The 21,875-nt window shown below is 38.8% G+C and overlaps 1 protein-coding gene across 7 annotated transcripts in view; it reads left to right on the top strand.

Annotated features, from left to right (window-relative positions):
* The window catches only part of MGMT (O-6-methylguanine-DNA methyltransferase), a 369,913-nt gene that overhangs the window by 238,359 nt on the left and 109,679 nt on the right, over positions 1–21,875 (top strand). For all 7 annotated transcript variants that reach the window (XR_012160039.1, XM_073354045.1, XM_073354040.1 and 4 more), the window contains one exon: positions 18,651–18,811. Coding sequence is in view for 6 of the 7 variants with exons in the window: in XM_073354045.1 (XP_073210146.1) it covers positions 18,651–18,811 (161 nt within the window). In the remaining variant the exon portion in view is untranslated. The remainder of the gene's footprint in view (positions 1–18,650; positions 18,812–21,875) is intronic.

The raw sequence follows: 21,875 nt of genomic DNA, 5'->3' as shown, positions 1-21,875 counted from the left end.
GCAGCTCTGCTCCCTACCTCAGGCCAGCTCCACCTCCAGCCCAAGCTCCTCTGCACAGCCAACTGCACAGCAATGGGGGTGGGAGTGAGGACAGATTCAATTACTGGTGTGTGTGGGGGGGGGGGGGAGTGACAGGAAAAGTTTGGGCATCGCTGCTTTCGACACAGACATTGCTCCCCAGCAAAGACAGTCCAGGAGCATGAAAATAATCTAGCAGGAATATGTGGCCTGGCTTTTTTGTGCTACAGTAAATGCTTCTCTCTTTCTGCACATGTGTGTAACATAACTAAATTTCCTCAGTTACGTAGCCTTTGATTGGAAAAGACGGAGGGTGGAACTAAGTGGAGTTTGATAACCCTGGACTTAAGACAATAGTTTCTGGGATAGTGGCCAATTACAGGGAGGAAGTAAGGGCTGAAATGTGGGGAGACAGGCAACTGCACAAGTCAAAAGAACTAAATATCACCCTTTAACGTAGTCTTTTCAATGCCAGTGACAATATTTCTGATTAAAACAATTAAAGTTTTATTCAGTTTGTTTATTACAGTGTTAGTAATCTGGAAAAAGATTTATAGTAATAATTTTCATTTTTTTTTCTACTGTTAAGATTTTTTTTTATTACTGTGCCTTTGCCAAAAAACGCATTTTAAGAGCTTGGATTCAAAATTAAATATGACCTCAGTGCTTTAAAACACAATTACAATAACTATCCATTTAATAGTTCCTTAAGATTTTTTTTTACTATTGACATATGCTCAATATACTTATGTCAGTTATTAAATACATTATTTTATGCTATGCTAGCCAGTTAATATATTCCAGCTGCTGTAGTAAATATGACCAAAGACAAGGTATGTTGAGGAAGTGTTACATAAACCGCTTCCTAGATTAAATTGCCACATTGTCTAATATAACATGCCATACATAGGTAAAGAAAAAAACCTGCCATACTTGATAACAGAGAAATGTGTATTATTTATATGGAACAGAACAAGCCAATTTTCAAGAAAGGCACTTACGTGGCAAGGTTATTTATTAATGAGATAGTACACAAGTTAATGGAACTGCAACACAGATTCACCTAAAGCCCAGTGGAGAGCAATCTCTAGGCACAATGCACATTTTTTGAAAAAAGATGCTGCTGTGCTTCAGAAAATATTTAGCCATCATATAAAATGCAGAGTTACATAAATTATAATGTTGCATCACCTCACAGGTATAGGTCCTGATCCAAGTAGCTACACTCGTATGACCATGTTGAGTCCTGTTTACTTCAGTGGAACTTTGTATGCACTTAAGAGGCTGCCAGTACAAATTCCTTTGTAGGATCAGGACCATAAACTGCAACTTTGATTGAATCCCAGATTACCCTCTCTGGTGACTTCCCATATACACTTTTAAGAGTGGATTTTTGTCCATAGGCTGGTGGAAGGTTTCATCCAACTCAGAGGAGCTACTGAATGTATCAAGTTGTACCATGCTGTAGCTTCAACAATAAATTGCAAATGGCATGAGCCATGAAAGCTGCCCTTCCCCAGACCTCTGGGTAAAGGAGAAGATATTCAGATGAATCTATTCACAGATCAAAAAAAGCTCATAATTAGGCGTAAGAGTACTGGTGCACCACTTTACAGCTTTTCCTGAACTACCTGGAGGATCTAACAAAGTTGTAGTGCAGTATTTAGCAGAATTTTAGACTAGAGAACCATGTCTATATAACCATCATAAAGGGGAAAAGTTCACTTGAATTGGGGTGCAAGAGAGAAATATGAAGCTTTTAAAGTAGGGGGGAAATTAATGGAGTTTATAATGTTATATACATTTCCCTGGTTGGGGTGATGGAACAGTTTGTATAGTGAGGGGTACGGAGAGCCATCGAACCAAACTGTATATGATTGAAATCACTTCAAGCCAGGGGGTACAGCAGCAACCTTAGTCCAGCACCTATGTTCCTAGTATTCAACAGTTAGAAAATTTATCTTCTGCTGTAGAAGTCATATGCTGCCAATGATTCATTATTTGCTTATATTTTTCATTTTTCTCTCTTTTTCAGCTGTAGAATACAGGATAAATCTATCTTGCACCAGGATCTGCCAGATTTTTGGACAAAGTTCAAAAAGACTTGCCAAAATCTAGATAAAATTTCCCTGCCTTTTTCCCCCCTTCAATCCTTCTATTACATCACCTTTACCTGCCCACCATACCCTCAGATTCCCTCCTCAAATCCAAATACGGCTCTCTTCTTAGAAAGTTTCTGCATCCCAGCAGCTAAGGCAGCCTCCCTTTCAACTTCCCGTCTGTCTGGGACTTCCCACTTAGTTGAACTCCAGAGAGTATGTACGATTTCAGAACTTCGGTCATACCATGCATACCAGAGCACAACTGTGGTAAAAAGTTGAAGAGCTTTGGGCCCAGTAGACAGACTTTCAGACCTGATGCGCCATGCAGATTCCCATGGGTAGGGAGCTACAGGCAAGACTGATGAGGAAGGAATCAGGGCATGGGCTAGAAAACAGTGAGTAGGGATTCGACTCATGAAGAGGGGAGTTTGGCTGAAATGGTTTGGTTAAAGTATACCTAAATACCCAGTCTTTTGGAGGCCCCTTTTGGCATTGGAGTTTACAGAGTCTTATTTTAATGATAATTAACTGTAAATGTTTTTTTAAAACAGTGCCTTTATTGTTTTTGTCAATGCACCCTACTGTTTTCAGTACAGTGATGGGAGCCGGCTTAGTAACTTGTAGAAAAGTGGAGCTTTTCTTTCAGCTTAAGTAAGATGTAAATAACATATACAGTACACTTAGGTGATCTGGTGGCCTACTGTGCTGCCATGCAGGGAATTGAAGTTGAGGATCTCTGCTGGCATAAGCTGGAAGCACTGAAGCAGCGTGCTTCACAGTCTTATGTCACTCCCCAGCAAATCCCTCTGGCTGGCTGAAGGAGTTCATTGCTTTCAAAGAGCTTCTTGAATGAGGACTGCAGTATGCTTACTCAAATGCTGGTTTGTATGCTCAAATTCCCCCACATATGTAGATGCAATTGAAGCATATACAAACACAGTGAATGGTTTTGCACATGAAATAGTGAGGGTGCAGTTACATGGACCCTTGGAAAATACACAGGTCCACAGATGTGTTCAAAGACAACAAATAAATGCTTTGCAGCTTGTTATTCCTGCCTATGATAACTTATGTTGAACCACGGACTTCTGTGATGTGTATTTGAGGAATAGATGGTAGGCAGCAAAGTGAATTTTTCAGTTGGTATTAACATTTTGGGGAAACCGTAGTCCTGCCAACATCTAGTGAGTTGCAAATGTAATTGAAGGATCAAGAAAGACTGAACGTTTTGTAGAAATGTACTGAGATAATAAAAAAACCAACAACCCACTAACTTACTCACTGAAAGTAACCTTTTGAAGAGCCTTCTGAGAGGTCTATCCCTTCTAGTCTGATCTGGAATCCTTGGGTGATTATGCCTAAGGACTTGGTCTTCCATGTAGAGCATGTGGGAAGGTTAGAAAGTCATGGACAGCCCCATATCTGACCAACTCTTTGCTCAAACCATCAGGGTTTCTCCTAAGCCTAGTCTAGACACTGAAAATGAATGTGTCTTTGGCAAATGGTAGCTAACGCATGTTAGTTAACACATGTAGAACCCGGTGCAAACAAAGACTGTGGTATCTAAAAATGTGTTAGTGGGTTGTGGTCAATGCCTATTGTCAATTTTTTGCTTTATTCTGACTCACTGAGCTTCCCAGCAGTATTCATATCTTAGGTTTGAGATAGAGATGAGCTTGCTTCTCCCTGTCTGTGTCTCCAGTATTACAGATGTCTATCCACCTTTCTCCCTATACCCATTACAGAACTCATAGGCTGCCACCAGCAGTTGACACAGAATTATATCTGCTGTCTTGCAGCAAGTGCTGCCTCACCTCTCTTGGATGTTTCTGCTGGTCAACAGAAGCAGTTGAGAAGTCCCGTATTTGTTAAGAGGAAGAGGAGAAGATTTGTGAGTGCCCCAAACACTCAAAATATTTTTTTTAAGAAGGGCCACATCCTGATTACTTCACACCCTTTAAGTCCGGTTGAATCAGTGTGATCAGTCATGTGAGTAAGCATAGTGGGATTTAGCCCATAATAATTATTCCTTTTTTTTTTTAATTAGAACCAAAGTTTTTCTTTGACTCAACTTCATGTTTTCTAAAAAGTGAGCTTAGTGACTCTAGCAACTCTTCACATGAACTCAGAACTTTGATAAAATCTTAATCCGGTTAGGATCTTCAAGCAATTTAAAATGAAAAATGAATATTTGGTTTCCTTTCTGATTTTTTTTTAAATCAAAACTGCAGCACCCTGTAGGACCCATGGGCAAGTTTGATTTCAAATAAATTATTGACAAAAGTGGCACAAGGGAGCTTTACCTAATGAGAAATTGGCATTCCCATAACTGAGTCGTCTTTTGCCATGCAAGTGGATGCCTGGCTGGTACACAATGAAAGGCTGCAGAAATCTAAAATGAGCAGAAATTGCAGAAAAAGGGAACCCTTGTATGAAGAAACTTTGGATTTTTTCCAAGTCAGATATGGGGCTTGCTTCATTGCCTAAGGTTAGATGTTAAGAAGCAGACCCAAGTCACAGTGCTGGGCACACTGGTATACTCCACTAGCTAGAAGGGGCTAAGAATACTGCAGGAGCTGATGCTCTTAACTAGCAAAGCAAAAGCTGAACCTCGGTTTTGGTTTTGGTTTTCAACAGCAACAGCTGCTGCACATTCACGTGCCACGTTGATCTCAGCTGAATCCTGGTCACTAGAAAGAGGCATGATTTAGGAGTGTGAGCACAAGACTGGGAGACAAACTCTTGAGTCCTAATCTTGGCTTTGATATTGACTCCTTTTGTGTTCCTGATCAAGTCACATGGGACAAACTTTGGCACCAAAAGCTAGACTTTGTAATCTATATTTAGACATCTAAATAAGTGTTCTAATTTTCAAAGGTGCTGAGCAGCTGCAATTGCCACCAATTTCTGTGTGTTTTGTGGATGTTCAGCACTTCTGAAAACTTTATGTAATGGATTTAGAAGCCTGACTGTAGGCACCTAGGTTTGAAAATAGGCTTCTTGTCAAATTCTCAAAAGTGGCTTCTAATTTGGGGTGTCTTTATTTTTGGCTGGTTTTCAAGGGCTGAGCACCTGCAACTGCTGTTGACTTTAGTTGGAGTTCTGGTTACTTATCACCTCTGAAAATCAGGTCCTAAAGTGAATCAAGGTGGACACCCAAGGTGGACACCCAATATTAGAGGTCATTTTTGATCATTCAAACTTGAACTTCTCTGCCTCAGTTTCCCCCATCTGGCAAATGAGGATTTATAATGCCTAACTTTCAGAAGTGTTGTGAGGATATTGTAAACATTAATATTTTCAAAATGCTTTGGAGATTATGAAAGTGCCAGGTAAATGCCATATAGTACTTTTAGAGCCAGTTGTGATACCATCTTGATACAGGAATGAGAGAAGTAACAATATAAACTCTAGTGAAGGTGTAGATTTCGCTCAGACCACCTAGCTGTTGACCGAACTCCAGATACCATGATTCATTCATGTTCCTACTATGTGAAAAGACCCCAGTGTTGGCTAGTGGTGGAAGGGTGGGGCAGACTGAGATCAGACAGTAATAGATGGGGGAGAGAACTGATTGGGAGCAGTAAGTGGGAGGATTGGGGGAAGTGGGATGGACTGGGAGCCAGTTGAGTTTGGAGAGTGGAAGACCTGCAATGGAGAGACTGGGGTGAGGCTCTTGGGCAGGGGTGTGCAAGAAGGGAGGACTGGGAATGGGTGTAGGAGGGGGAAATTGAAATCAGATGGCACCCCTATCTTTTTGGAGTGCTTGGCTTTGCAACCTTACTTACACCCACCCACCCACCCACACACTGTGTGTGGTATTGTTTTTTGTTTTCCTTGAACAAACATATTGTCTTCAAAAAAATTTAAAAAGTCCACCCTTCCACTAATGTTTTATTTCCTCTATTGGCCTACAATACAGTATCCCAGAACAGGATCTTGTTTGAAATCTATGTCTCTCTCTCTCTCTCTCTCTCTCTAGGATTCCGATCAAAACTCTAATGGCACAGAGCAATTGGTAACATTTAATGACCTTCTGCACTATCAGTTGAGTCTTTTGGGCATTGAAATTGATTTTCCTTATCTTGGCATGTGAAGACAGGAGTCTGATTCTCCTCAGATCTCTAACGAATATTTTATGGCACACACCAACAGCACAGGATATCTAGGCAACAGCTTTCTGGGCATCCAAGTGACAGGATTAGTAGCTACCCAGAGGCTGGTCTCTTAAACAACTTATTCTCATGTAGGTGGCTACCTTTTATGCCCTGATCTTGCAAACACACGTGTTTTAATCTTAACCATGTGAATAGTCCCACTGAAGTCAATAAGACTACTCATGTTAAAGTTAAGCATATTTATGTTTTCAAGATCAGGGTCCTCATTACAGAAGACCAATAAAGGCTAGTTGGTGTGAAGACTGAAATATTTTCTGCATGTAGTCTATAAAGGGAAACTTCTATGTATTTGAAATCCCTTTTCAAATTATGGTGTCCAAATTTCTGATTTGGGCTGATGCATACTTGTTTATTTCGGGGTATTCACATGAAGGAGAGATACTAATTAATGCAAAGTTTCCAACCACAAAGATCCCCTGGGAAATAAAATACTTGGGTAAATACCAACCAAAAAAAAACTCAGTAGAATTTGCAGTATGTCACAGAATGACTCTTATCAAGTTTAAAATTTTTAAAGATATTCTTCAGTAAATGTTCAACTCTCATTCTCAATAAAGTCTTTAAAAGAACTATAATAGAAGTATTTCAGCAATAATTTCAAGTTTGGGGTGTGTTTTTCCATTTATTTCAACTCTCCGTTTTTAATCTTTTATTGCTAATGTACAGACATTTCATTTATAAGAAGCTAAATTAAACTACGTAAGAAGAATGTGCCTCACATGGGTTTTAAACTTTAAAAAGCTGCTTTGTTCGTTGATTCAGTTGTGAAAAACAAACACAACATAGACATAAGGCTATTTGAACTCTTTATTTGCCACATTTACAATATTAATAACACTGTTTCTAGAAGTTGTCACATCATGTAAAAGATCTTCATTCCAGACTGTCTTTTGGGGCCAAATTGAGACTGGATGCATGCATTTAATAAATTGTAGTCTCAAGTAGTCATTTTTGTAAATAATTAGCTTCCGTGAAAGAATAAGTTAGCATATTGTATGCATCTAATGTTGCAAATGTACATACAGCAAACTTTCCTATTAATCAACAGTCAAGCACTGTAAGTTGGGTCTCATACATAATGAATTGTGCTTAAACCTCATGGGTTTCATTGTTAGAAAAATAAGAGAAAACACAAGTGTAGTAAGCTTCTGAATAAAATTTAACTAGATTGCTCTGCATCCTGTAATTGTTTTCAAATCATTAGGGACTAGATAATTCATCTGCAGTTTTGGGGGTTTTTTTGTCTTCATCTATCAAAGAAAGACTATTTATATGACGTTAAGATGTTGATTAAATACATTTTTTTAAAATGTTCACATTGAAGCTTGATGGTACATCTCTTAGCTAAACATATTTTTCAATTTTATACATCTTTCTTTAAGAAAATCTGGTTGGCTGAGTGAATATTTGAAGTCTTGTTGCAATGCTGGTTTCATGCTTTAATTACTACTGAGTTGTACATGTGAAAAATATGATGCCGCCCATTTCTGTAAGCAAAAACCATTTTGATGCATAGGCTTTGAAACTTGTACTTAATGGATGATACAAATAAAGATTAAAATATTAAGACAGCTTATTTACACTTAAGCCTTGTTCCTACAGACAGGACTAGTCCTTATTCACAGAGAGAATCCCATTGACTTCAACAGGTCATCTCCCATGGATCATGTGAGCAAGGGTTTGTGTGGCAAAGTTAAAAATTGCCGTGAGGTAAAATAAGTGATCATTAGGAATGTTTTGACAAAATGTTTTTTTATTGGAAAATGCTGATTTGTCAAAAACAAAGGTTCCTGTGAAAAGTTATCAGTTTCAATAAAACTTTCTCATCGAGAAAGTTTTCATGGATCCTGGATGGGATTTGTGATCAAAGTTTGTGTGTACGCCTGCCCATCTGTGTCTCCATGTTATTCATCTGGGATGTGGGAGACCCAGATTCAAGCTCCTGCTGTGCTGAAACCAGCAGGCTATAGAATCAGTCTCTCTTTCTCTGGCCAAATGAATATTTAATTATTTGTACAAAGTGGAATACCTGCAACAAGAGAGAGTCAACCCAGAATATTGGTTATTGCACTGACCTGGAATATGGAGGTTCAGGTTCTTGCTCTGAATTCGGCAGAACAGAGACTTGAACTAGGGTCTCCCATATCCGAGGTGACTACCCTAACTGTTGTGCTCTTGTCTGTGCTGGGGTGGGTCTCTCTCTCTCTGTCTCTGAAAAATTTCATAAGGTCTTGGTTTTGTCCTGATGCAAAACAGGAAATTTTCAAAATCTCAGATTTTCGCAGGACATGAAAAAGTATCCTGCTCAGCTCCAGTGACAATATTCAGTGACACAATTTTTATTGAATCACATCTTAAATCTACAAAAAGAACAGGAGTATCCTGTTCTTTTTGCAGATACAGATTAACACGGCTGCTACTCTGAAACCTATCTTAAAGCTAGTAACACTATGTTGATATTATAATATTTAAGTCATCAAACATGTCTCTTCCATAATGATACTGAACAAAGCAGATTCCCATCATGTGTCGGTGCTCTTGCACATGCACCCAAGTTCAACACTTTAAAGCTGTAGAATCCAGCTCTGGGTATATCACATCAGTTCCTGTCTTGGATTTCAGATGCCTTCGGGTGCTTGAATCACAAGTTCCTCTCTGAGCACAGTTGGTGGGGACATTCCTTTAAGATTGTTATACTATCTGCCTGGCCTTATTGGTGTAGGCTGGTTGGTGAGTACCTAAGGCATTGTTGAAACATGCTTCATTCCTGGAGGCAGCTATTGCCTACTGGAGCTTTGTTAGTAACTTCATGTGTCTGAGAGAGAGGATTCGCTGAAGCTAACAGGTATCAGAAAGGACCATGCAATACTGTCTGAAAAAGTATTTGTGATAACCGTGAAATGTTTCTACGTGGGAAATCCTTCATGAATCCTTAAGTCTCAGGGTCATTTAAAGTCTTTCTCATGTCATCAGTGTTATCGGAAAACTGTTTTGGCTACTAGACTGTTTAAAGACATCCTCAACTCTTTCCTAAAGTGGTGACAGAATTCCACTTTCAGTCACCCAGAAAATATTTTCCTTTCCACCTGTGTGCTGATTTCACTACGGTCTTTTCCATAAGCTTGATGTTAAAAGGCCCTTAAGGTTTTATCTATAGTCAACTAAAGCCCTTACAAAGTCCATCCACATTTTTATTTTTGTTTGACATTAAATAGGTTCTGTAGTCTCTAACAAGGCCATGCCTAAATTGCTGTCAGATTGCATCACACATTCTTGCAGCCTAGCAAGACTACAAGGTCACGTCAAAGCCTATTCTTTATAGTGCATGTCTGCTACAGCAACAGGTCTCTGGTCTTTTTCCCTTAACAAAGAGATTAGCATGGCAGCCACATGGAGTTCTTTACACATGTTCACAAAACACTTGTCTAGGTTGGGCCTCAATTTCAAATTAGGACAGAGAATGTTAGAAAACTTCTCTTTGGGTTGGAAGTCCCAAAACACTCTGGTATATTTATTGCATATTGTATTACGTTTTTCCCCTTTTCTAGCTGGCTTTGGGTGTAATTTTATCCCGCTCTTCAAATAAACAGAAAAGCCTCTATTGTTTGTTCTGGAGTTATTACCCCTCTATTTTGAAAAGAAAATAAGTTTGCTAGTGTTACTGGGCAAGGTACCTTATATTTGTCTATATTATAGTGTCCCAGTTAAATTATTCCTAACAGAGATTCTTTTATCACTGTTGCTCATGAAGATAATTCTGAGAATTGATGAGCCTTTGGAATACACCAGATTGTGCAAAATCAAAATATGCGTTTTGAAAAGAAAGAAACCACCACTTCCTGTACAGGGTTATTGATTTCTCTCTCACGCAAACCAACTTGTACATACACATCAAACTACAAAAGCTGCATATTGTGCTATGCTGTAAAATATACTTGGATATTTCCAGAAACAAATTATGAAATTTTCTATTAGAGATCCTTTAATATGCATGTTTGCCAAGTAGTTTTGCCTGTTAGTTGGTTATGAGAGTGTTTTTGTTGAAATTGAGGTTAAGAAACCTAGGGGAACTGGAGGATTTGGTAATGGGGAGGGATTAGGATTAAACTGTTCTCACAAGATTGGGAAGGATTTGGAAACTGAGTAGTGAGGTTTAGGGTTCATTTCACAAGACAAAGGGAGCATTTCCTTTCTCTTTTTTCTTACTTTCTCCTGTTTGCCACTCTTGCCCACCCTTTGTGAAGATAGTTCTTGGTTTCTTTCTCAGGGATCACCTCCCATCCACTGTTCTCAATGTCTGTCTTCACCTCCTTGCATCAGATATGATGGCACTATGCAGTTTCTTCCTAGCTCTTTGTTGTTCCAGGTACAGAGGGGGGACCCGTGTGGCTACATGTCACCTCCTCAGGTGTGACGGGTTTGATTTTTTTTTCAGTACTTTACACACCTGGTTGGGGGGTAAACAAGGAGTAAGAGAGCAAAGAGAAATCTTGGAATTGCCACAAGAACCAGTGGCATGCCTGGCACCAGATTCCCCCTGCTGTGCCCTGGTCTGTAAGAAACTATCGCTCTGAGGGCAGAGAAGGGAAAATTTTCTGTAGGGCCCCATGGCATCTCAGCAGTAGAGACATTCTTAAGGCCATATTCTTAGCATTAAGGTCATAGAAAGCCCCAGAGTCCTTGTTCTTAGAATCAAAATATATTTAATACAAAAATATTGTTCATATATAACAGGGTTAATGGTTAAATGAATACATTCAAGGGATGTTTAGGTACTGAAATATTATGTTTAGGTACTGAAATAAACATACAATGTGACAGGACTGAATGTTTGCAGACCCTTACATTTGCCAAGTCTCTAGGGATAGCAGGATGTCTCAGACCAATGTATGATCTCACATGCCATATGTGCAGCAGTATCAAAATACAACAAGGTTAGTTAGTAATGGAGTGGCAGCCTTAATTCAGAGATAACTTATTTTAATCACATCTTCAATGTGATACAAAAAATATAACAACAAAATGCTCTTTCCGTTGACATCTTGTTGATTTTTCAGGTCTTTATCCTTATTTCCAAAGGGACTACTTTATGATTATTCCATTGATATAATAAATATGCAATTATCTGAATCTATACCCATGGTCATTTGCTAACTGCACACTTATGGGATAAGGAGTAGAACTTGCCATTTTTATTCTTGTTCGATTTATTTCAACAACTTCAAATAAAGGAGAATCTCCATTCACTCCCAGCTCCTTTTTTCAGGCTAACCACTAGAGGTTGAGGTAATTATTACCGAGTGATAAACCCTTGAACATGCCTGATTAGATACAGTGGAAATTAGCATTATATGCTAACAGTACCTATTGTATTTAACAGTTGCAGGTGCCTGTGTAACATTCTTAGAATGATTTGATCTATGTTTACAATGATTCTGCATCCTAAGAAAATTGCCATTTGAGTCATTGTGGTGCATTATGTTTTATTTTAAATGACAACGCAAGGTCCATTTTAGAATGTTTCAGTTAAATTTTATTCGACTTACTGAGGAAAAAAAAAAAGGGATACCACTCAGGAAGCTTTAAATAAAAGCCACACCAATTTGGAATATGGTTAACCACTGTGGCATTGTATCCCTAAACACAGTAATCAGCCTTCTTTGCTTCTCATAATGGGAAGGCATTTAGAAAACTTCAGAAACTTTCACATGCACATACTAATATCTAACATTTCCTCAACAATGGTATTGAAGCCAGCTTGCTGTTTACATACTTGTTTTGAAAGTATTTCTAAGTTTGCCAATAGTTGCATGTGTCTTGGAAGATGCCTTATTAAACTGAAACAGATGTTTTTTTATATTTTTCCTCTGTTAAAAACACACTGTTCCTTTCTATTGTTTCATGTAAAAAATACAATTCTTAGGAGAATCTAAAAACGGGTAAGAGAACCTCACCATCCTCTGTTTTGTAGGAGCAGGGGCCCAGTTTTTAGTTGTGAGGCTTACAGAAAGCAAAGCCAATAGAACCAGTCATGGAGTATAGTAAAAAGAACAGTATAACACAGCTGTTGCATGTGTGAAGTGGGGTGGTAAGACACTAGAGTGAACTAAACCAGTATTGAATTCCCCAGGCCAGTGGCTGAACTTTCATGAATGTCTTGTACATTACCACAATTGAGAATCAAACTGAGATATTTGATCTATAGGCAGCTGCAAACCCTAGTGGATCCAAAAGGGAGCCTCCTCCTGGCCAACCTGGTAGGAACTGTGCTAAGCTTGTCTCAGCCGGAAGTTGCTCTTTGTATGTTGTGCAGCAGCAGCTCAGCTGGTGATTAGCATTGCGGAGATTTTTGCTATTGGGCTAAGGCACTGTGCACTCACTAGTGGAGCGGTGAGCAGCAAGTTTCTAGATTTTAATATAACAAGCAAGGAGTTATTATTTGTATGCTCTGCTTGCTGGGAAAATCCAGAGATGATTTTTTGAGCAACCATGTGGTGCTGAACTTGATGATAATTTGGATTTCTGGATTCTGCTGTAGGAAAGTCTTTAGAAGCCCCTCTGTCATAGGTGTAGCTGCTGTGGATACTGTCACACCACAGTTATGTTAATAAGAGGGAGAACAATGATGAGTAATACAAGACTTTAAAAAGAACAAGAATAACTTATTTTTAAGTAAAAACAAGAGGAGTCTTTGTGGCACCTTAGAGACTAACAAATTTATTTGGGCATAAACTTTTGTGGGCTAAAACTCACTTCATCAGATGCAACATTTTTAAGTGGACATTTTTGTTACCCATACAAAAAATTAGATTGTTTTAGGTTATGTCAACTATGTTAAATGTCGTGTCATAAATCCTTACTTTAGGATCAAAGTCCATTTAACAGCATTTCATCCATGAATAGTTATTTAATACCAACAGAGAAAGAGTTAAAAAGAAGATCTAAAGTAGAAATGTGCAGGGTAAAGCAAAGGTTGAGATCTTTAGCACTAGCATAAAAAATCAATTTAAGATAAATTTTACTACTATAAAAATTCTGCAAATGTCCTTTTAAAAGTGGGAAATGCTAAGAAATACAGGTCACATTTTAATTCAGTTGGCAGACTAGAAATATAGCAAGAAATGGAACTTGTATCCTCCAAGGATGCTGGACAGCACCTAATTCCATTTGCTAACCTAAGCAAGTATAAAGCTTTACATCCCCAATAAGAGCATTGGTAATATAGGAAAATGCAGAACTCCCCTTCCCCCCACACCCCAAAATGCATTTTAAAAGAATGCTTTTCATTATACTAGCAAGGTTGCAAATAAAATGTGTGGCTTTTTCTTTTGAGGGAAGCCAATGAAATCCTTTAACAGAAAGGCAAAACAGTATATTTCAGTGAAAAAATATGGGCAAATCTGCCACACTTGGACACAAGAATACTGTTCTGAAATGCTTTTAAAATGTTTATGTGGTACCTTCATCAAGCTAACGTACACATAGACCTTTCCAATTAAACTGACGGTTATTGCTTGTTGAGAAAGCTGTGAAACTCACTGAAATAACGGCTCTTTAGTTTCTTGTCTTTCTTGGATGAATATGCTTATTTTATTTTCATGTGTAAAAATAAAAGTTAAGTTTTGTTATGTCGCAGCTCAAGATTCAAGCTGCCCAGAGGTATAGCATAGAACCTGTGGTTACTTTGGCTGTTATTTTGTTTGCTGTTGGCTCCTTGCCACTGGTGGCTGTATAGCCAAGGATTAAGGCCCTTTCCTTAGGGATCAGTGAGGGAAAGAACATTAACATAGAGGTTCCCCATCTTTTTGTTGATTCATTGCTGAAAGCTAGTTGCAAACATTTAGTGTAAGAATTAGACGGGTGTTTGCCTCCTAAAACTGAACAGGCAAGGACAGGAAGAAGCTGAGTAAGGGGAGCATGTATATAGTGCAGTACAAGGTGTTCAGAAACTTCCGAAGAAACATGAAACACCGAGTAAAAGAAACTTCACCTGAGGGAAAACATTACTTAATTCAGCTCACCTACTCTAAATTTGTTCTGATAAATGTTTTGGGGCTTCCTTTGGGTCACCTGTTGAGCAGGATATAGTGGGGCTTAACTGTGGCTATGAGTCTCAGAAACGTTGCTGGCTGGACGTTCTGTCTGAGCATCGATCCTCTAAAAGCAGCAGCTGTTGTAAAGTCAGATATTTTTGAAGGGTGGTAGCTTCAAGAAAGAAGGGAATGCCACTTTATACATCTCAGAATGGGAGGGGGGAAGTGGAGGAGAGAGGGCAGTAAGTCAGGTTGTATAGTTTATTTGCCAAAAAATGTAGTTTTGGTCAACCCAAAACTATTTGTGAATTTGATACGCATTTCTGAATAATTCCATACCAAAAAAAAAAATTGGAGGGGATGAAGGAAGATGAGAGAAGGCAGCAGCCTCTCTCATAACCTTTATCCCAATAGTTAGAGCATTCATCCAGGATGTGGGAGAGCTGAATTAAATTCCCTCTCCCAACTGGAGAAGGGATTTGAACTTGGATTTCCCTCATTGCAGGAGCAAATCAGAGTAACTAGGCTGTGATGTATTCTGGAGCAGGGCTCTCTCCATTTCTCCTCTTGCAGCTGCTCCACTTTTTATAAATAATTAGTCACTGGAGCAGGAGCTTGACCTTGGGTGTCCCACACCCTAGGTGAGTGCACCATAGCTCAGACAGTAGGCGCAGCAGATGTTGTAATTAAAGTACATTTTTAAAGGGAGAGGGATAGTTTGGCAGATCTGTATTATGTTGTTTATTCTAAAAATGGAACTAAGTCTAGATTGTGCCTTTTGGCAAAGCCTCAAGCAAGGGGTGATGCATATACCATAGCTCCCCAGCAATAGCCCAGGGGGCATTATGCCTCTGAAAAACACCCTTCTGAAAAACAGTACCATTTCTGTTTCCCACTTACTCTCTCTCCCAGGAGTAAGCGGTAATCGTTTTGCTTCTAGTTTATACCAGAAGAAATTTATGACCTCTGTGCCAGCTCAGCTGTGCAGGCTGGTGTGGTGGGAGATCGAGCCAAGACTCCGGCTATTCCTCACCCACTTGCTCCAGGGAGAGGGGATAATAAGTGAGTAGCCAGCACAGGGGTATAAGAAAGGTTCTTACTCTTCCCTTACTTCTCTTCATGTTTGAGTAGTTCAAGTCATAGCCTACCTATGACTATTAAGCAAGCAGATGTGATCCTGGGTGAGGTCACCAGAAACTTGAATGTGTATGGTGCCACTCTTGTTACATGGATCAGAGAAGTCCATTAATTTTGTGCTGTTGCAGATTTCAAGAGTTTTATTATTTTATTACAATGAAATATACTGAGAGAGTTCCTAGAGTCTCCAGTCATATAGACCTATTGTACTGGGGATATACAAACATAATATAAGCTAGTGCTTGGCCCAGAGAGCTTGCAGTCAAAGGCCCCAAGCCTTTGAAACTTATGTGAATAAGTTTATGTACATAAATAATCCCATTGAATTCAATTCTTTGACCAATATTTTTAAATCCCAAAAGAATATAAAAAGTGTACACAACTTTTACAAAGCACTACAACAACAAAACCCTCAAAATTATAGTCTGGCCATATAAATAGGGAGAAGAGCAACAAGTTTGCATTTAATAGGGAGGCTGCTGGCAAGCTAGATGCACAGTTGCATCTTCTTCCGTGTCTTCTGATTTTCTTTTGTTTTCTTATATGCCAAACAATCAATTTTTTAGCTTACATTTTTAATGCTTTTAACCGATTGTTTAATCATCTGTTGCATGCTGTCTATCTCCCTGGTATTTTAACTTTCCCACCTTTCTTTCTCCATTGTGCTATTATTATTATTATTCTCCATTATTTTCTTGCTATTCAGCAATGTGGCCTTCAGTGCTTAACAATTAGAAAATGACTTGGCATTGGGGAGAATTGCAAGGCCATTTAATCATGCACAATTCAAACAGATGAGGGTTTCACTTCTGAGAATAAACCCTAAAATAGCTTCTGACTGTACATCATTTATCCTATCCAGAGGCAGAGACAAGAGTAGGTGTCTGATTACATTGCTATCCTGTTGTTTTCAGTTTCATATGCATTTGTGGATCAAGCATTTGAGTTGGTTAGGTCTTGTTGCAGAGGTGCCTTGTGGCAAAAACAGACCTGGAGTCTTTTATGTCATTACTGATACATCACACAATTTTCATTTGCTTAGGTTTCCTATTAAGAGAAAATATTTTGTTAAGTGTCTGGTACTTTGGCATGCCGGGAAATTGTCTAGGGTTTCCTCCACAACCCCCATCTGAGTGACTGAAGGGACCAAATAGCCTTGCTTTATTTCCCCCAGTCCTGATGGGATTTTTCTATATCTTTATTACTACTAGGAGGATCCCCGCACTTTTACCTGCTTTTCACCTATTTCCACCCTCAACACTTTGCCTTGTAGCCGCCATTCTCCCATCAGAGAATTGGTCTGCTAAGTTTGTAGTACTGTCAAGGGAAATACTGTTGAGCCATGAATGGAGTTTCCTTTTCCTGGGACTGAGCATACCTGCAGGAGAAAACAAGAAACCAGGACTGGAATCTGTACAGGTGGTCCCTTGTGACAGCAAAAGCACCCTGAGTAGTCCATGAGGTAATTTCCAAACAGTCTGTTTTACAATAATCAGAAAATTGCTGGATGCTTTATCAGGAAGGATAATAAACACTGGGTGCTGGAAAGTTTTTGGCAGGCTTAAAGAAGGTGTGGTTGCTCTTTTTGGCATTGATTCATGATGTCAGCTCTGTATATAATCATTCATAGATTATTAGAAGACTCCCACACACATCCTTTCTCCTCTATGTATTGCTAGTGGGGCATGTTAATTTTATTAGTACATAAAGACAAATTAATTCTCCTGAACTTTGAGAGACACCGGCAAAGGCTTCACTGTCCCACAGTGTTGGATGTGCACTGCCAGGAAAGCTCTTGTAGGGTTCTGGATCAACTTGCTTTACTCTGCAGAAAGTATACAGATTAGGAAGCAGAGTGACAGTCAGAGGAGAACTCCCCACTTTTCAACAGCCGATGTCCAAATGCTCTGTCACTGAAATCTCAAATGAGTATATTAGCTATGCAACATTTATGTACTTCGTGTTGCTCTAACTCAGAAATCAAGTGAATTGAATATTGTGCAATACGATGCTGCACACAATGAAAGCAAGACCCGCCAATTTACTGCCCTTCCCCCTCCCGCACCTACCCCTACACAAACCCCACATAGTCTTAACAGCAGGAAAAGAAGAAAATCATGTATGGGGCGGGGGGGAGTAAATCCTGAAATTTGTAGGCGCCATCTGCAATATTTGTTACATTCTGACATATTCTGAAAATCTAAGCTGTTATTTAAAAGCAAACTAATTCTCAGTTGCCTCCCTTCACTCCCACAAGTGGAGGGAAGCAGAAATCTGACAATAATAGCTGGAAAAGGAAAGTGCTGGTTGCATGGAATGCTATTTCCTTTCCTCTGTCCCACGGGAAAACTCCATGGTGGTTATCGGACTCTGCTAGGTGTCAGGGAGAAAGAAAGAGAGAAAACCTTATCCCTAGCGCAGCTATAACCACTGGGACAATGTTGAGGATATGTCATTTTACTATCCTGTTGATGGACTTGTGCATTTTCAGTTCTGGTGTCCCCTCCACCATTATTTACCCCCATCTCCCCCCCGAGCCTGTTTTTTTTACATGGTTACATCTGTGCGTGGTATTCTCCCCTCCCTAGGCAATGGATATCCAAATAGGTAAATTAAAAAAGAAAGTCCTATATTTCTCACAAATGTTGTTCTTTGTTCACTTTGTATTGTCATTGCAATTCTAAAGGTAATGAGGAATCTCTTTGACTACTGATGTTCTGAATTGTTTTACATGTGTCAGATTAGTAAAAGGCATTGGAGATAATGAATGGGATTAAATTACTGAACATTTTAATTAGGGGTGTGTGTCTATATGTAGTCTCAATACTTTAACAGGTATGAAATATTCATTTTTATAATGCAAATACAAAAATACGATATAGTATACATTTCTGTTCACCTGCACTGGAAAGTATATAACAATAAATATCACTCAGGCTTTTTGCTCCAACTAGACACAGAGCTGTGGCTTTATTGCAATTCCTTTTCTAATTTGATTTTCATTTTTCCTTATGTAGTAGCATTCTGTGTTTAGTGTTTATGAGAGGAAAAATAAGTCCATGTAACATTTAACGTTTTTCTTCCATTTAATGTAATAAGTATTTTCTCTGTGTCTTTAGCATGCTAAAATCTTCAGCAGCTTGGCTATTAAACTTATTAAACTAATGTTATCGCTTTTCCAGGACTAAGGAAGCCTCAGTTACTTGTGAGGTATGCGAAGGCCCAGAGGAAATGACAGAACCACTGAAACAGTGCACAGCCTGGCTTCAGGCCTACTTCTGTGAGCCCTTGATGACCGAGAAACTTCCTATGCCTCCCTTTCACCATCCAGTTTTTGAACAAGGTCTGTAACCAAGTAATACTTTAATATTTTATGTAAAATGTTTTGACTTGATTAACTATCACTTACATCACATTCTCATTTGGACTACACCAGTGTTGGACATTTTACATTGCTCTAAATAGAGCCTGCATGTAGTGTACTTTAGCTACCAAGGGTTGTAATTTCCAACTGCTCCAAATGGTTGTGTTAGTTTTGGCACAAGTTTCCATAATTCTTGGCAAAGACAGTAGAAATGATGCAGTTCAACTCTTGACGTTTGCTGGCTGAAAGGTTTAAATACGAACACATCTGAATGGCAGTAAATTTTTCAATAAGCCTATTGTTAACTTAAACTATCTTTTTGCCAACACAGGGAATGAGGCTTATAAATGGACAATTAGCCACTTCTATAAACACAGTTGGTGATAGTTATGTAACATTAGGTAGCTATGTTGTATCTTTTTTGATCAGTTTTAAAACTAATTCTCAAAATTATTACAGATGTTTTAATTTTTTTTAATAGGTACAAAGAGCAAGTATTCCTACCCAAGCAACAATATACATACATTTAAATAAACACATTGCTTAAGAGAGAAATTTCCCCCTTATCATGTTCCATTTATTGCTTTTTTTTCCTCAAGACATAAAAGTCAATTACATGAAGTGAAATTGTCCCCAGTAAAAATCACAGTAGTTTGCTTTCTGCAGTGGCCTCTTTCTTCTCTCTCCATGAACGTAATCTTTTGACTGTGAATAATATGTACATTTTAAGGGAATTGCATTTTAATTAAATATATTTAGAATGCTCTCTGAGAAATTAGGTTCCATAACGATGTGTTTATTACCCAGAAAAGGAAACTAGTAGCCTCCTTGTTATGCACTCTAACACAGCATTGATGTTTCCAATATAACCTTATCTTCAATTTCGCAGCCATAAAGATTCCAGTGCAGGTATAAGGGAAAATATGCAGTCTTTTTCCCTCCACTCCATGTTTCTGCACAATATGCAGCCAGAATGCAGCAAGCACCACTCTGCGAAGACAGAACAGAGGTGCCACTAGGAATGCCAGTAGTGCTGAATGGCCCATGGAGTTTGAGTCTGGGCAGCGTGGTGACCTACCATGTCCTTCTTTGTACTGCACTGTGCTAGAATGCAGCACTGAAGGAAGCACAATATGTCTCTCCAACACATCACAGCTTCTCCTGCTGTGCTGCTCCACATTTAGGAGTCTTAATTTGGGGTATAGCATGTAGGGTCTCATTTTCAAACATACTGTAGTTGCATACATTGCCTATGTTGCACCTACAAAACATGGCTGCATGCACATGTAAAACAGACATTGTCATGCACAAAATAGGTAATTGTACATGCAGTTAGTTGCACATGCACAAATGAATGCATATGCATGTTTTGTGGTCACAATTTAGGCTTCTGTGGTTGCAAATTTCACCTGTTCATTATTGCTTGTAATTTTTATTCAAAAACCATTCAGGTATTTATAAGTTTTCTTTTTGTTTCTTTTTCTGTTTGCTTTCTTTATTACTTTTCTGACTTAATCAGCTTTGACTTTAAAAATGAAATTTGGCAAGCAGTTGTTCTATGGTGTGATTGTTTTTAGAAGGGGAAAATAATTAAATCACTGTGTATCATGACTCTTTTTATTGAATTGATTAATGAATGTGATAGCAGTTATTTAAATGCAACAGCTGAGATTGTCTCGTTATAGGGTAAGTATTGAGTAAATAACATTTTAAACTTTTTTCTCATCCCCTTTTTGCATGACTATAAAGACTTAAATGGAGCTAATACAATATCACATTTTATACTGGATAAAAAAGTTTTTATTCAGAGATATTTGAATCTGTGTAGTTAATGAAATGGAGATGTAGAAGTTCTTGTTTATATCATCCATATTTAAAAAAGAAAATTTGGGTGTATACAGTAGACTGCTACAAACTGCAAAAACATTGAATTCAAAAATGTCAGTTCAGGGTTGTGCTGCTAAAATGTAGCTGTTAAGCCCATGGAATGATCACCTGAAAAAGTGCCACAGATTTTCCACTGGTTGGAATGAAGTAAAGCACTTTGACATGTTTCATTGCTGTTTAAAAATCTTTTAATATAGATCAGGGTTGAGGCACGCTGGTGGAGCAGGGAGGGGAAGGTTGCACGGCTGCTCTTCTTCCTGTATCTGCTCTTTGAATAAATAAGGTATTTCAGTCTCCAGGACTATCAACCAGCAGCTTGTATAAGCACTTTAAAATGAGCCCTTACACCACAAAACTCTGCTGGTCATGGTTTACGTGAGCAAAAAGCTCAGGATTCAAACTTTGAGCTTGGTTAATGAAATATAACAGTTCAAAATTCATAATTACAGATTTTATTTTAGCTACTGTTTTCAGGATCTTTCAGGATCCAGGTCCTACAGAAATTTGCCTTCATGGGTGATGACCCATGGTAACTTCATGAGCCTCCTGGGCTGTTCACCCACAGAGGCTACTCCTTATTCTAAGAGGAGTAGCTGCAACAGCCACAGAATGTGTAATGAGGCATTCTGAACCACTCCCTTCCTAGGAACAGCTGCTCTGATTTTGCTAGCCTAATTGCTCTATGGCAATTATGTCATTGTCAGTATTATTGGGAGAGTTCAGAGATCAGCCAAGAAGAGAAAAGAAAGATCCACTGAGGTAAAATACTTGTTTGGGCAGGAAGGGAGAATAAGCTGCCTCCTCCTTACTGATTTTTCTCCCTTTCCACTCTCTAGCAACAGCCAAGTAGGCGAGTAAATTCAGTAAAAAGCTGAATTAACTGCTGCTTCATATGCAGGGTTTGAAGGCCTTGAGAATTCAGTACTACAGAGTAAGAGTAAGGTTCTGATATACAAGAATTCTGCTTCTCCCAGGTGGGTCTGAAAGTCTTAGCTATGGAACAGGTGTGACTTTTTGGAGGTTAAGGCTTCTGCAGGAAGCCTACCTTTCATTGGCCTCCCACTGAGCCTGGATTGTAATGTTTAGTGACCTTCTATACTACACGTTTAGTTTTTTGGAACCCTGAAATAGGTTTTCCTCATTTTAACATGTACTG

This window comes from Lepidochelys kempii, chromosome 7 (assembly GCF_965140265.1).
Source record: "Lepidochelys kempii isolate rLepKem1 chromosome 7, rLepKem1.hap2, whole genome shotgun sequence".
Lineage (NCBI taxonomy): Eukaryota > Metazoa > Chordata > Testudines > Cheloniidae > Lepidochelys > Lepidochelys kempii.
This window is presented reverse-complemented; position numbering and strand designations above follow the sequence as displayed.